This window comes from Leptinotarsa decemlineata, unplaced genomic scaffold (genome assembly GCF_025532065.1).
Source record: "Leptinotarsa decemlineata unplaced genomic scaffold, Ldec_3_MD MMD2_tig00004307_RagTag_RagTag, whole genome shotgun sequence".
Lineage (NCBI taxonomy): Eukaryota > Metazoa > Arthropoda > Insecta > Coleoptera > Chrysomelidae > Leptinotarsa > Leptinotarsa decemlineata.
In genome coordinates this window covers 11,903,786-11,918,230 of record NW_027412606.1, presented here as the reverse complement: position 1 = coordinate 11,918,230, position 14,445 = coordinate 11,903,786, and the positions used below count along the sequence as shown (strand labels likewise).

Sequence of the window (14,445 nt, the reverse complement as noted above, 5' to 3'; positions counted from 1 at the left end):
TGGTGTATAACTTTTTATAGAATCTTGAGTAGATTGACGCGTTGATAACCGTTTTCTCATCAACAATACAGATTCAGGAAAGAATAATATTGGAACTATCAGACTTTCTTTCCAATACTCAGTGTAGAAATGACACCCGATGATGTGCGTTCATGAGAATCACACAACTTCCATAGTTTCTTGAGTAAATCAACTTGACGATAACAGTTTTCGTCATCTTTCAGATTTCAAAATAGATATTTATTGAAACAATCAGATTGATTTATTGAGATTCCTTGTAGAACTGGAACCAGATGATGTGCGTTCATGGAAATCACAAAACTCTTATAGAATCTTGGGTAGATCAACATAGTGGAAACTGTTTTCTTGTCACCCATGCAGATTTCGAGAGTAAAATTGTTGAAACGAGCAGACTAACTTCTTTAAACCCCTTGTGGAATTGGAACCAGATGATGTGCGTGCATAAAAATCGAACAAGTCTTATGGAATCTCGGGTAGATTAACGTAGTGATTACAGTTATCTTGTCACCCATACAGATTTGCAGGAAAAAATGTTGTAAAAATCAGACTCACTTTTTCAAACACCTTGTAGAATTGGAACCAGATGATGTGCGTTCATGAAAATCACACAACTCTTATAGAATATTGGGTAGATCAACATAGTGAAAACTGTTTTTTTGTCGCCCATACAGATTTCCATAAAAAATGTTTGCAACAATCAGACTAACTTTTTGAAACCCCTTGTAGAATTGGAACCAGATGATGTGCGTGCATAAAAATCGAAGAAGTCTTATGGAATATTGAGTAGATTGATGTAGTGATAACAGTTTTCTTGCTACCCAAACGGATTTCGAAAAAAAAATGTTGAAACAATCAGACTCATTTTTTGCGATTCCTTGTAGAATTGGAACCGGATGATTCCTAACCCCAATTCACTTTATGAAATTTTCAATATACAAATAACAGATTTCGAGAATACTGTAACGAATCTGAAGCCGAACCTGACCAGTATGCCGGCTGAATCATGTAACAAACACATGACATCAAACCGTTACATTATATAAGCCCGGTTTCCCAACCCAAGAGGGCAGTTCAGAAAGTGAATCGTGCGACTAAACAAGAAATTTTACCCTGCGTCCGACATGTGAACTTTTTTTTGTAGACACGTGCGGTGTGTGAGACCCCAATATGATTTTTCAGTTTTTTTTTTATCTTCCACCTGAAGATGATCACTTGGTGATCGAAACACGTGTCGAGGTGTAAAAATAACGATTTGTTGTTGGGAAAAAACTCCAGTAATATTCATTACTACACCAAACAGTACATCATAAGTATGATTTTTCTGTTGAAATTAACTTTTTTTTGAATTGCAACATAGTTGTTATGAAAATTCTATTCTGTGATATCCCTTTTTGCAATAAAATAATTTTCGATTTACCAAAACGAGCAATTAATCGTTATATTCCGTTTCTACCAAAACAATGGGTTCTTTCAATGGAAAAAAATATAGATTTACTCGAAAAAGTCTTTTGCACATAAAACGACTAAATACATATAAATTGCTAGTTCAAACAGATAATAAAACATCATAAAATGGAAATAAAAAAAAATTATTGAAAATCATAAAAAGTTACAGTTCATCAACGTTTGCCATTTCTACGCAAGATTTGCAGAGTACATTTCTGCATGATCCAGACATATGAATTAATTGCATTTGTTACAAATGTATTTTGTATTTCGACCTCGGGCACAATGGCAATCTTGAGACCTTCCTTGACCATTTTGTTTGAGTCTTTTGGATGGAGGTTCCACAGTTTCGCCTTTGATCTTCGAAATCTGGATAGTTACTAACGATGCTAACATTATCGCTCGTTTCATCACCATCAGATTCGTCAATTTCATCATCACTTCCTATTTCATCCCATAAGGACTGAAGACGGACCATTTCTCGCTCATAATCACCAATTTTTATCGAATAATTTGAAAAACTACCCGATTTGGTTTTCTTTGAATGCGCATAATTTTGGAACGTATGGAGACATGTGGGGTTTTGAGCACCCCAATCGTTTTATAACAGATCTGATTCAAACATACGTCAAACGACAACTGATTTGAGATGTGAATTATGAGAGTGGAAACTAGCGGAAACTACTAAATATATCCGACGCTGGGGCGCCAATTTCGAAAAGTTATATGGAATTTTCTACGGCTGTCACACCCCACGTCTAGGACGCAGGGTTAAATAGTGGAAATAAATTAAGCGTTAGTTGCTAAGTGTTGTAAATAAATTAGTTTGTCATCAGTGAAATATTGTTGTAAATGAATTTGTTTAGGACAGTTAATTCTTCAATTTGCCACAATATCTTCAAACTGGAAGGGAAGCAATATTCTTACTCATTTGTATTACATTTAAAAAAATCATTTTTACGAAATCCGTATTGATGAAAGAAAGAAAACGAATTCAACAACATTGATCTACTTGAGAAAGTGTGACATTCTGATGAACGCAAATCATCAGGTTTGAATTCTACGAGGGGTATTGGAAAGTATAAATCTGACATGTTCAATAACTTTTTCCAGGAATCTGTATCGGTGACAAGATAACAGTTCGCATTACGTTGATCTACCCAAGATTCAAGTTGTGTGATTTTCATGAGCGCACATCATCTGGTTCCAATTCAACAAGGAACCTCAAAAAATGAGTCTGATTATTTCAACAATTTTTTTTTGAAATCTCTTTGAGTGACAAGAAAACTGTTATCACTACGTCAATCTACTCAAGATTCCACCTGTATGGGTGATAAGAAAACGGTTTCCACTAGGTTGATCTACCCAAGATTTTATAAGAGTTGTGTGATTTTCATGAACGCACATCTCCTGGTTCCAATTCTACAAGGAATCTCAAAAATGAGTCTGATTGTTTCAACAATTTTTTTTTCGAAATCTGTTTGGGTGACAAGAAAATTGTTATTACTATGTTGATCTACCCGAGATTCCATAATACTTTTTCGATTTTCATGTACGCAGCACACCATCTGGTTCCAATTCTACAAGGGGTTTTAAAAAGTTAGTCTGATTGTTGCAACAATTTTTTATGGAAATCTGTATGGATGACAAGAAAACGGTTTTCACTATATTGATCTACCCAAGATTCTATAAGAGTTGTGTGATTTTCATGAACGCACTACTCCTGGTTCCAACTCTACAAGGAATCTCAAAAAATGAGTCTGATTGTTTCAACAATTTTTTTTCGAAATCAGTTTGGGTAACAAGAAAATTAGTATCGCTATGTTAATCTACTCAAGATTCCATAAGGCTTTTTCGATTTTTATGCACGCACATCATCTGGTTCCAATTCTACAAGGGGTTTTAAAAAGTTAGTCAGCGTCTTCAGCGAATAGTGTGAACTCTCCTTCAATATCAATAGATGTAAGATCATTTATATACAAAAGAAATAACAGTGGACCTAGGACTGAGCCTTGTGGAACTCCACAGTTTATTTTTCCTTCCTCAGAATAATTAGTCGTTTTAACAATTTGACTAAGCTCAGATAAATAAGATTCAAACCAATTGAGACTTACACCTTATATACCATACTGTTGTAGTTTCCGAAGCAGTGTACCATGACTAACACAGTCAAACGCTTTCGATATGTCACAGAACACAGCAGCTGTAATCTTTCCCTCATTTAATTTGTTATATAGACTGTACAATAATGAAAAATGGCATCATGAGTGTTTTGTCTACTCTGGAATCCAAACTGACATTTGTTTAATATCTGGTTTCTCTCGAGAAAACCAACTAGTCTTCTCTTGACTAGTTTTTCTATAATCTTTGCAAGAGTTGTTATTAAAGAGATAGGTGGGAAGTTAGAAGAGATGCCAATATCTCCACCTTTATTGAGAAGAATATCAATATACGTTTTGAGAAAATTTGGAAAAACTCCTTCACTAAATGGGATATTTATTATGTCAACTAGTACTGATAAAGCATTGTCTGGTAGATTTTCGAAAATATTCAAGATATCGTCAATTCCTGAAGTGTGTTCATTTTTTAACTCCCTAAAGACTCCATTCAATTCTAAGAGGTTTGTGTCATATAGTATAAAATTATTTGCTATATCAATATCAAGTGGATCATACGGAATGTTTCTGTTAATTTTTCTCCCATCATGCAAAAATAGTCATTGAAATCGGTGGATGATAATGGAGTGTCCAATTTTTGCTTTCTACCCTTTCTCTTGAGATCATTAATTATCTTCCACGTTTCTTTTGACTTATTGCTTGCTGTGTTTATTCTGTTAGTATAATAAAGAGTTTTAGCTAGTTTTATGGTGTTTCTAGACATTCTGCGGTAGCAGGTGAAATAATTTAAAATATATGCGGATGATGTGAACTTTCTAATGTATTGTAAGCAACGAAAATTTCTTGCAGAAATCCTTATTCCCTTCGTTATCCATTCTTTTTTATCATTATTTTTTATTTTTACTTTTTGTATTGGAAATCTATTATTGAATAACATGCTATAGTATTCTAGAAAGGGATCTTCAGATAGTAGAATTTGATTCCAGTCTATTAAAAGGCACAAATCGTAGAACCTATTATAATTTGTAGCACAGTACAGTCTTCCATATTTGAATTTCGAACAATTTTCATTGTTGTAGTCCAATTTAACATTAAAGTGGATGACTTCGTGGTCTGACAAACTTGAGGGTAATACCTCGCAAAACACAGATTCAGTATTCAGGTTAGTACATACATAATCAATAGTTGATTTTGAATATTGCGTAATGCGAGTGGACGAGTCTTTTGAGTTAATGTCTTCATAATTCATATTCAGATCTCCTGTCAATACAATACTTGCAGTAGTTGGTATATCATGCAAAATGTGTTTCAGTCCACTGAGTAATAAATTTGGATCAGACGAAGGTGATCTATATATGCAAAATATATTTATCAACTTTCACGAAATTCAGTTGGTTGAGCAGAGAGTTATTAACCAAAATTATAGTTCCCCCTTATGGTGAATTTCTGCAAAACAAACACTGTAATTTGGTAAATGCATGTTTTCATTTGGATTCAACCAATGTTTCGTTATTAGGATGATGTCAGGAAAATGCAACTTCTCAAATAAAAAATACACTTCAGAATACTTATTTCTGGCCAATTGAATATTCAACAATATCAGGCTCAATGAATAAGGTAGATTGGATTTATTCTTATGAATGTAGGATGAAGAAATTCCGACTAATTCGTTGGATTCAGTAAAAGTGGAGTCACTAAAAAAGAATTCTCCACAGCATCTGTCTGATTTTTGTAATAAATTTTTATTGTTTTAACAGTTTTTAAAACAGAACAGTTTCTGTCTTCAGAAAGAGAGGCGTTTACCTTTTCTAGTATGTCGAACTTATTTCCTTTTTTCTGGTGATCAACCAAGAAATGTATAGAACCCTTACGATTTTCTTTTTTGAAATTGTTGATTCTTTTACTCAATATTCGTAACAGTATTTTATCTTCATTATGTTTTTCTGTTGTTATCAGAAGATTGGTGGAGTTGCTAAGTGGCATAATTTGTTTCAAGGCTATATTCATACTGCGATGATTACTGATATTGGGGGTTTTGAACATAACTATAATATAATCTTCATAACCAGGATTAATACTCTTTTCAAAAATATTATTAGTCAATTCTGCAAGCTCCGTTTTGGACTAATCATTTCTTTTACGCAGTATTTGTTTTCATCCACTACCTTTTTCAGTGCTGGTGAAAATTTGTTTGAAACTTCGTCTCCAAAGATCGATATACTTTTTTTGGGAATTTCTGGCACTTCATCAGAGTTGATGAGTTCTACACTCTCAACCAGATATCTTGTGTTCAGTGGCTCACGCATATTTGAAGCAATATTAACAAGGGATTCCATGTTGCCCTGTATGTATTCTTCGATTTTTGTTTTTCCTGTTTGTTCTCTTTCACAAAAATTTACTATATCAGGTGAATCTAACACATTCACTTGAATATTTTCATGTCTACACTGTGTATACGTTTCGGACATTTCAGAAACGTCCATGTCATCATCTGTTACCCAAGTCCTAACTGCCATACTGGTTATGGCATCTTCTATAGCCACCGTTTTCCGCAACGGCGTTAATTTTTTATACGCTGGGTTTTTCACTTTCAAAGCCTCCTCTAATTCATTTTTCCCTTTGGAAATGGCAGTATTATTTTTAAACCTTAATCAAAAGTAGTTTTTTCACCGAGAGACTCAATTGTTGTGTTATTTAGGTTGTCTGAATTACGTACTAAATGACCATCGACTTTAGTGAGATGTTTGTTGAAGTTTGTCTGTGAAGCCTTATCAGAAGATTCGATGATGGTTTCTGTTCCCTTATTTACGCCACTGAGCATGATACCTTCAGTAGAAGTCCCTATAGATATTTTTACTTCAACGTTTGTTTGGGTAGCTGAACATTCTATGGTTTTTGCCTTTCTGCCATCTTTTTGTTGAAGTTCATCTATAATTTTTTGTTTCTCAGCGGTAATTTTCCTTTGTTCATTCAGTGAATCATTGTAATATGATTCCAACTGTAATGCCTCGTTTATTAGAGTTTCATTCATGAGAGTTTCATTCTTTAATTTCTTCATATATGTATCCTTCATTTGGCTGTCTAATGATAGTTCACTGATGGATTCCTCCAAAATACTTATTTCATCTGTGATGTTTGTTTTTTCCTCACAGCAAATAATGAAGTTACCTCTCAAAAATTTCACTTCACTTTTGAATTTTGTTTGCAGGCAGCTTCGGTGAAAAACATAGAAACATTTCTTTTTTCTCTATTTATCGGTCAAGTACACTATAGAATTATTATAAAATCCCAAATGGTACATCAAGAAAGTTTCAATTGTTGAAACCAGTCAAGCATTACAGTTCAGTTATGAACCCAACAAGTGAAATCCTTAATATAAACTATTATAATTGCTTAAAAATAAATAAACCTATTTATTTTTTATCAGTCCTATTAATAAAATACCAAATGGAACATAAAAAAGAAAAAATAATAAAAAGACAAAAATAAGCTTACACACGTAATGAATAAATGGTTTTGTTTTACAGCATTCAAATGCCATTTTGTTGGAGTACATACACACACACGATACCACTACCAATCACGGGTTTCACGAGTTCCAATCCCAGTGCAATTTTTTCTTTTTGTTGTTAGTAACAAAATATTTTCATTTGTATGAGTATAGTCGAAGTAAACGATATTGTGCACACTTAAAGTTGGCGGCACTCTCAAAGGCCAAAAAACCAATACATGGAAATGAACCGGCTGCGAACTAGTCCACGTGGACCCTAGAATTGGCGGTTCGTATTGAGTGATTTTTACTAACCAAGTTTTATGATTGGCTGAAGAGTCATAAAATAAAATTTGAAGTCATGTCACGGTGACGAATAGAAATCGGGGAATGCGGGGATGGTTATCGCCATCGGGTCATTCGGTTTAGGAACTGATCTCGATATGAGTGTTGAAGTTCGATATTCGTGCAGTTATGATAATTACTCAAAATTTTTGTTAGCTGTTTGAAATGTGGCGTTCTTGGAAAAGTACTAATAGTAATAACGAGTGTGATAACAACATAAACTTTTTCCAGTATAGTGATTCCAATACCGATGGTGAACAATGCGAAAGAAAGATACCAGTGAATAAGATTCGGATGCATTTGAGTATCGAAAAATTTTTTGTGTGTTTTTTGTGTGTTCAATCCCATCGAGTTGGTTTAGGGAAAATTGAAACAAAGCATCAGGTTTAAAAAGAGTTTTCCCAAATTTGATAAGAAGGTAATAGCTAATTAAAGAAGAAGTATCTGATATTACGGAAGATGACTGGCAGAAAAGGATTAAAAACTGGACCTTTCCATATTAATGATGGAAATAAACTCATGATTGATTTAAATGACGAAAGTGATAGTGAAACAGATAATATGGAAGAGGAATCATCAGAAGTTTTCGAAGAAAGTTAGTGAATGAAGCTTCCTAACTATATTATTATAGGGAAGCTACTGGAAGGCAGTTTGCACAATATCGTTTACTTGAACTATTCTAAAATTGTTATTGTACTAATTTAATTATCCACTGTTATATACTTTTCAACGAGCGAAATAAATTTATTATTATTGTTATTACTTGAACTTGTGAATTTCGACAAGTTTAGGATCCACTGGTATTTGGAGCAATCCACAAGTAGTGTTTTTTGATCAATACTCAGTAATTTTGATATGTTATGGAAGTTGAATGATTATCTTTTTGGTATTTCAAATGAAGTATTAATGATTCAGATAACTTTTTTGTTATATCAGGTATAGGTTTAATTAATCTACCTAAATTAAATTGACTATAGTATTGTATATTTAAAGATTTGTTTATCAAACTGCGTTTACTTGAGAATACTTTAATAAACCGAAACTTGTAAAAAATAAAAATATGGGTATAAATTAGACAAAAGTTATTTTCTCTATCCTATACTCAATATGAATTTCCCCCAAATAAATAGGTCATCAATCGAACAAGTGATTTTTCAGTATCTAATATGCATTTCGAAAAAATGTCCATAATAATTTGGAATATGATTACCATAAAGTAAAGATGTGAAAGGGTCAATATTTTTTTTATACAGGAATTTTTATTTTTCATATTCCATTCGCAACATGCACTTTGAAAAAACCTAATAGCTATTCCACATAATTTCGTCGAAAATGGCAAGAGTAAAGTGGAGGGGCAAAGCGTGACAATATTTATCCCACACAGAGTGTTTCACTTTCCATTTTCTACTCAGACTGAGTATTTTGAGAAAATAATTTCAATATTGAATATAAAATCCATACCTCAAAATTTAACCAATAAAAATAGGAGTGAACTGGGCATGTGAAAGGGTGATTTGTAACATTTTCGAATTTGATGTCTATTCTGTAAAAAATTGCAAAAATCAGAGTAAAGTGGTGAACAAAACTTTTTTCAATTCAATATGTATGCTTTTTGAGAAAGTAACTCCAAAATTCAATACCAGTTTCACCAAAATCACCCCGTCAGTGAAATAAATTTTCACATTTTCATTTTTTTCCCACTAATATGGAAGTGAAATCAATAAACGAGTTCCAAATCATTTCCAAAATATGACAAGATTCTATGCAACAAAAAAGATGCTTGTCAAATAAAATGATGATTTTTTTCAATTTTTAAAGCAATATATTGATACCATTCCGTAAAATGTTTCAGAAAATTAGAGTTAAGGCGTAAATGAAACTTTTTTCAACACAGAATATGTATACATTTTGAGAAAGTAATTCCAAAATTCTATACCCATTACATCAGTGAAATACCAAAGTAAAATCAATAAAAAGGTTATCTCATTTCCAAAATATGACAATTTAACGAAAAAATACGCTTGTCAATAAAATAGTGATTTTTTCGCGGTCGCCTAGGCTCCGCACGGGTGCAATGGTGATACTAAGTGTACATATAAACGCGTGCGATAGCTGCTAATCATAAAGTGCTATAGAAACAAGCCGCCGGCCCCCGACCGGTACCACCGCAACCAGTATGTCTTTGCATTTTTATTCTATATATACGTATATTAATGTGAGAGATTGTGAGGATGGTTGTATGTATGTTTGTGGCTCTTTCACGCCTAAACAACTGAACGGATTATACATAAGCTTATACATAAGAATAACTTATAGGCTACAATTTACAAAGGTTTTGTGTGATTTTGCTCATAATATAACGATAAGTATTGAGTAAGTCGGAAAAATTTTTGCTCCCTAAGAACTGTTTACATGCAAATAATGTACCGTAAGATTGTTTATCTCAAATAGTTCTGAATGAAAGTCCGCGATACCATATATCTGCCTCTTATGTAGTAGCCACTGTATACAAAATACAATTAAATTGGATGCATTTTTTGAAATGCACACTTCAAAATATCTGTCAAATTTTTATAAAAATTGATACAATTGTCGTTTCAAGTATTCAATATAGACAAACTCTGTCTTTCACAATAAAAAATTTGGACGAATCATTTGAAAGTAATCACGATAAAATTAACTTGACGAAACGCTGTAAGCCATTATGCGTCGCGTCTACTGTAAGACGACGAGAGACGATGCACGGGGGTGGAGGGGCGGTCTAAGCAATGAAGCGCCATCGCCGAGCGATGCCCGCGACCCTAACTCGAGCAGACGTATGAAGGCAGACGTCGTTGACGGTTGTGCGAATTTCTTTCATTACTCAATGTAGTTGGCAATTTTTTTTTAGTTACTGTATCATTGAAGTAAAAATATAAATTACTAGCTGTTGCCTGCTCTTATATTAACGTATAGCCGTAACTACTGAACCTAGAATTTTGAAATGTGCAGGTAGGTTCTTTGTATAGCGTGAATAAGCATCAACAAAAGGAATCAGGAGTTTCCACTCCCAAAGGGAAAAAATAGGAGTTCGAAGATTGTAATGAATTACGTCAGTTTTGAAATTGGAAACCTGAAGTGTTAGATAGATAATATTGTAACTATTTGTTTAAAGTGGTCTGTCATGAAACTTAATGTGACAAACCAAATTTTACGTGGGCGAAGCCGCAGGCAACAACTAGGCAACTCTGAAAATATTCATTTGAATTACATGCTCGAGAAAGATATTGTATAGCGAAACACGTGTCGCTGTTTTTGTAAATCTCTTTATAGTGAAAATCATACAATAAGGGGTATTAGTTACCCATATTGATCTATTTCGAATGCATAATGTATTTGAGGAATTTCATTGGATAAGGACTAACGCTGTATTCCTTAAAATCGCTCCGCAAATAAGCCATTATTTCCGGAGATAGGCATATACCATCGCGGATTTTTTTGTAGACTTTTTACAATACTGTACAATACTGTAGCCAGCGTTTGCAGATTTTGCAAAGTAAGCGCAAAAAATTTATTTATTTACATCACATTACAAACCTCTAAAATTATCAGTGTTTCTCTACTATATTATGCATGTTATACAGGGTATATCTTGACGAATTAACGCGATCTATATATAGAAAACTGAAAGTAGGGCGATTCTAAAAATTAATAGGATGGATGAAGATCTAATGGAGAATTCAACTGAAATATTTTTGTTAAAATGACGTTTAGGGTTTCACTGGAAGTGACGTCATCTTTGTTATTTTCATGTAAATTAACATTTTCAAAAATATGCAGCTAGTGAATCGTGATAATTGAAGGTTGAACGGATTACGCATCATTTTCATGTTCACTGAATAATCCACAGGGTGCTAAAAAATTAGGGTCCAATAAGTGAGAAAAATTAAAAATCTCAACTTTTTCAAATAGGAACCCCCATTTTTTTCCTCAATATTCAATTCTATTATGAAAATGAACCCTAGTTATGATACACTTCCCTATACCCAAAACTTATGTGTAACCTATGTGTAACCTGTAACCTGTAAACTGTAACCTGTGCAACCTTCAATTAGCTGCATATTTTAAAAAATGGTGATTTAAATAAAAAGGACGTATGTTCGAGAGGCTGCATCTGTCACTTTTTCTAAAACAACTCGAATAACTCGAAAACGGTTCATTTTGGGTACAGGATATGATACATGAGTTAGAATCTAAATCATTGGAAGAATTAAAAAATGAGGTGAAAAACAGGGTATGCCATTAAAAATAACAAAGATGACGTCACTTCCGGTGAAACCCGAAACGTCATCTCAACGAAAATATTTCAGTTGAATTCTTCATTAGTTCTTCACCCATCCTACCAATTTTCAGAATGGCCCTACTCTCAGTTTTCTATATATAGATTGCGTTAACTCGTCAAGATATACCCTGTATACATATAAACCTTCTTGAATCACTCTATGTATTTAAAAAACCCACATCAAAATCCGTTGCGTACCTAGTTTTAAAGATCTAGGCATACTAGTGATTACCCATATCTTCAAAATTTTCAGAAAAAGAAAGTTCAGGCGAAAAACACACGTTTTTTAAAACAGAATATGTACGATCTACACATCCATGTATAGAGGTACTTATTTTCAAATTGATTACTTCCTTTCTTTGGAAGATTCCCTCATTTTTTTGTATCGAGATGGAGTAGTAGAAAGCCAAAAACTTTCTTTCCCAAAAATTAATCACTTCTAAAATTATAACCTCTTCAATTCAGAATATGTATGTTGTATTAGAAAAAACATGTATAAACTGTTTCTCATTTAGATATAAAGTAACATAAACAAACAAAAAAATGTAACAAAAAAAAAGATACTTGTCTATCGTGATCCCGTTATGTTCAAATTCGTCATATCTGCCACCACAAACAGCAAACCAATGAAACTCCGACCTGTGGCTTTCGAATTTCAATACGTTCCTCACCGCTCGCAAGTGGAAGTGAGATAACGGTGACGTCGTTTGCAGCGTGGCAAAGTCTCGTGGCAACTTCTTGCCGTACATTCATTCAGTTTGATACTTGGTTTCGAGTTGTTTGGAATCATGTTTAGGTTCATATCAGGATTTTGTTTTATCAGCGCGTTTGCAGCAATTGCGCGGAGTAATGCGGACCTTAAAATTGAAGTGCTCTACAAACCAGAGACGTGTGAAAATAAATCGAAAAATGGAGATATGTTGACCATGCACTATACCGGTACTTTGACCGATGGCACCAAATTTGATTCTAGGTAAGTTCATTGACTTGTTTCTAGGTGATAGGCGATTACCGTAATATAGGTAAACACTTTTTCAAACTTGTGTGACATCGATGAAGTCAATTTTTTTGTTACGACTTTTTCCGATGCTTTGTATTTAGGTCTCTATCAAACGAATATAGTAGTATGTTGTTTTATTGCCACAAAAAGTGAAGTTTTTTTGGGCAAGCGTGGAGATGGACGACCTGTTGAGGGAGTCCGTCTACCATGCGTGCTACACAAACATCTTTCTTCCTGAACCAAACCAATATTTTTCCTTCAAACGTGGAAAATACAAATATTCAAAAAATCAGGAGATTGGTATTTTCCTTTATATAACAAATGTCACCTTGACAGTCCTAGTGAATTCGATGTCTTAAAGGCAAAAATAAAATAAATTTTACCTTCAATAAAAATGTTTCCAATAAAAAATTTGTTTATCTGCTTCTACAAGTATCAAGTATGATTATTTTCATTGGATTTTACACAAAAAATAATTCAATAGCAGAGTGGAAATTATCACAGTAAAGTGTTCTTCAGATTGATCAATCAAAATTGGTGAAGATTATTTTTATTGCCGGTAGCCGTGAAAATTGTTCCTTTCAGTACCGGTACGTCACTACAGTCACTAGAGTAATGACAGTCACAAAACATCATGCATTTTTGACAGACAGACCGTCGAATAATATTGAAAAATATTTAAGAAAATATCTTAGACAGCAAGCGGCAGAATTCCCCAATTATGGAACAAATTTGTTATTTCGCAAGCCATGTAGTTTTTGTCCAAAATCCTGAAATAGGTTGATTTTTATTTTTGAATGCCGATTATCAAATGTATATCCTGAAGGTATAACGTCACTCGTTTTGTCGCAGTGACGTCATAGGCGATTTTTCAAACAGAAATACAGGTTTTGTGGTACTTCATCTGGAAGGTCTTTCAATACCGCAATCAGGGATGATCATCAATTTGATATATTTTAATTTCGACCCTAACCCGATTTTCCATCTCTTCTGAATGTCACGGTCTACCAACATGAAGTTTCGAGGTCGGTCGAATAACCCTATGGAAAAATGTAGTGGCTTCAGATCTGGAAATCTTAGGGGCACACTTTCGTTCCGTACCTACTAATCCACTTCCTAGGAAAACAGTTATTTAGAATCTCACAAACATCATGTGCATAAAGTGAGGATACACAATCATATTGCAACCATATGCTTCCACTTTTGGTAAATTAGAATTTTTGGCATTTGAAAAATATTGGCGTGCGGCTTGCGAGCCAATCGCAAACCGTTCGCAAACCAATCGCAAACCGTGGTTGTAACATAGTACGAATTTTTCTCGGGGTAGTCTGGGTTTTGCTCGTCTCGACTCAACCCGAGAGTTGAGAGAATTTCTTTATGGATAAATGCAAAATTTCATATCTTTGACTTACCGCCAAAGCTCTAATACCCTAGGCACCACCAATGGTTCCTTTCAGATATGAATAGTTCGTATATTCTTATTATATTACATTTTTTTATTCAGCTATTTCTCTAAAATGAATGAAAAAACAATCGCAAATATTGCGGTGAAGAGTGATTTAGTGTCAGTTGAGATATCAACTTGAGGCGTTTTGTGAAATTTGTCACTACATGAAAGAGGGTTTGAAAGTAAACTGTGGCTACTTTAAGTGAAACCCAACGTATAGTAATTTAAATTTTCATTGAATTTGATACACAGCAAGAG

At 33.7% G+C, this 14,445-nt stretch overlaps 2 protein-coding genes across 2 annotated transcripts in view; one reads left to right on the top strand and one right to left on the bottom strand.

Annotated features, from left to right (window-relative positions):
• LOC111512673 (uncharacterized) overlaps positions 1-12,489 on the bottom strand; it is a 94,281-nt gene extending 81,792 nt beyond the window's left edge. Inside the window, exon 1 of the mRNA XM_074178988.1 lies at positions 12,305-12,489. Within this exon, the coding sequence (XP_074035089.1) occupies positions 12,305-12,489 (185 nt within the window). The remainder of the gene's footprint in view (positions 1-12,304) is intronic.
• Positions 12,490-12,528: 39 nt separating this feature from the next.
• The window catches only part of Fkbp14 (peptidyl-prolyl cis-trans isomerase Fkb14), a 64,238-nt gene continuing 62,321 nt past the window's right edge, over positions 12,529-14,445 (top strand). Inside the window, exon 1 of the mRNA XM_023161046.2 lies at positions 12,529-12,713. Coding sequence (XP_023016814.2) covers positions 12,529-12,713 — 185 coding nt within the window. The remainder of the gene's footprint in view (positions 12,714-14,445) is intronic.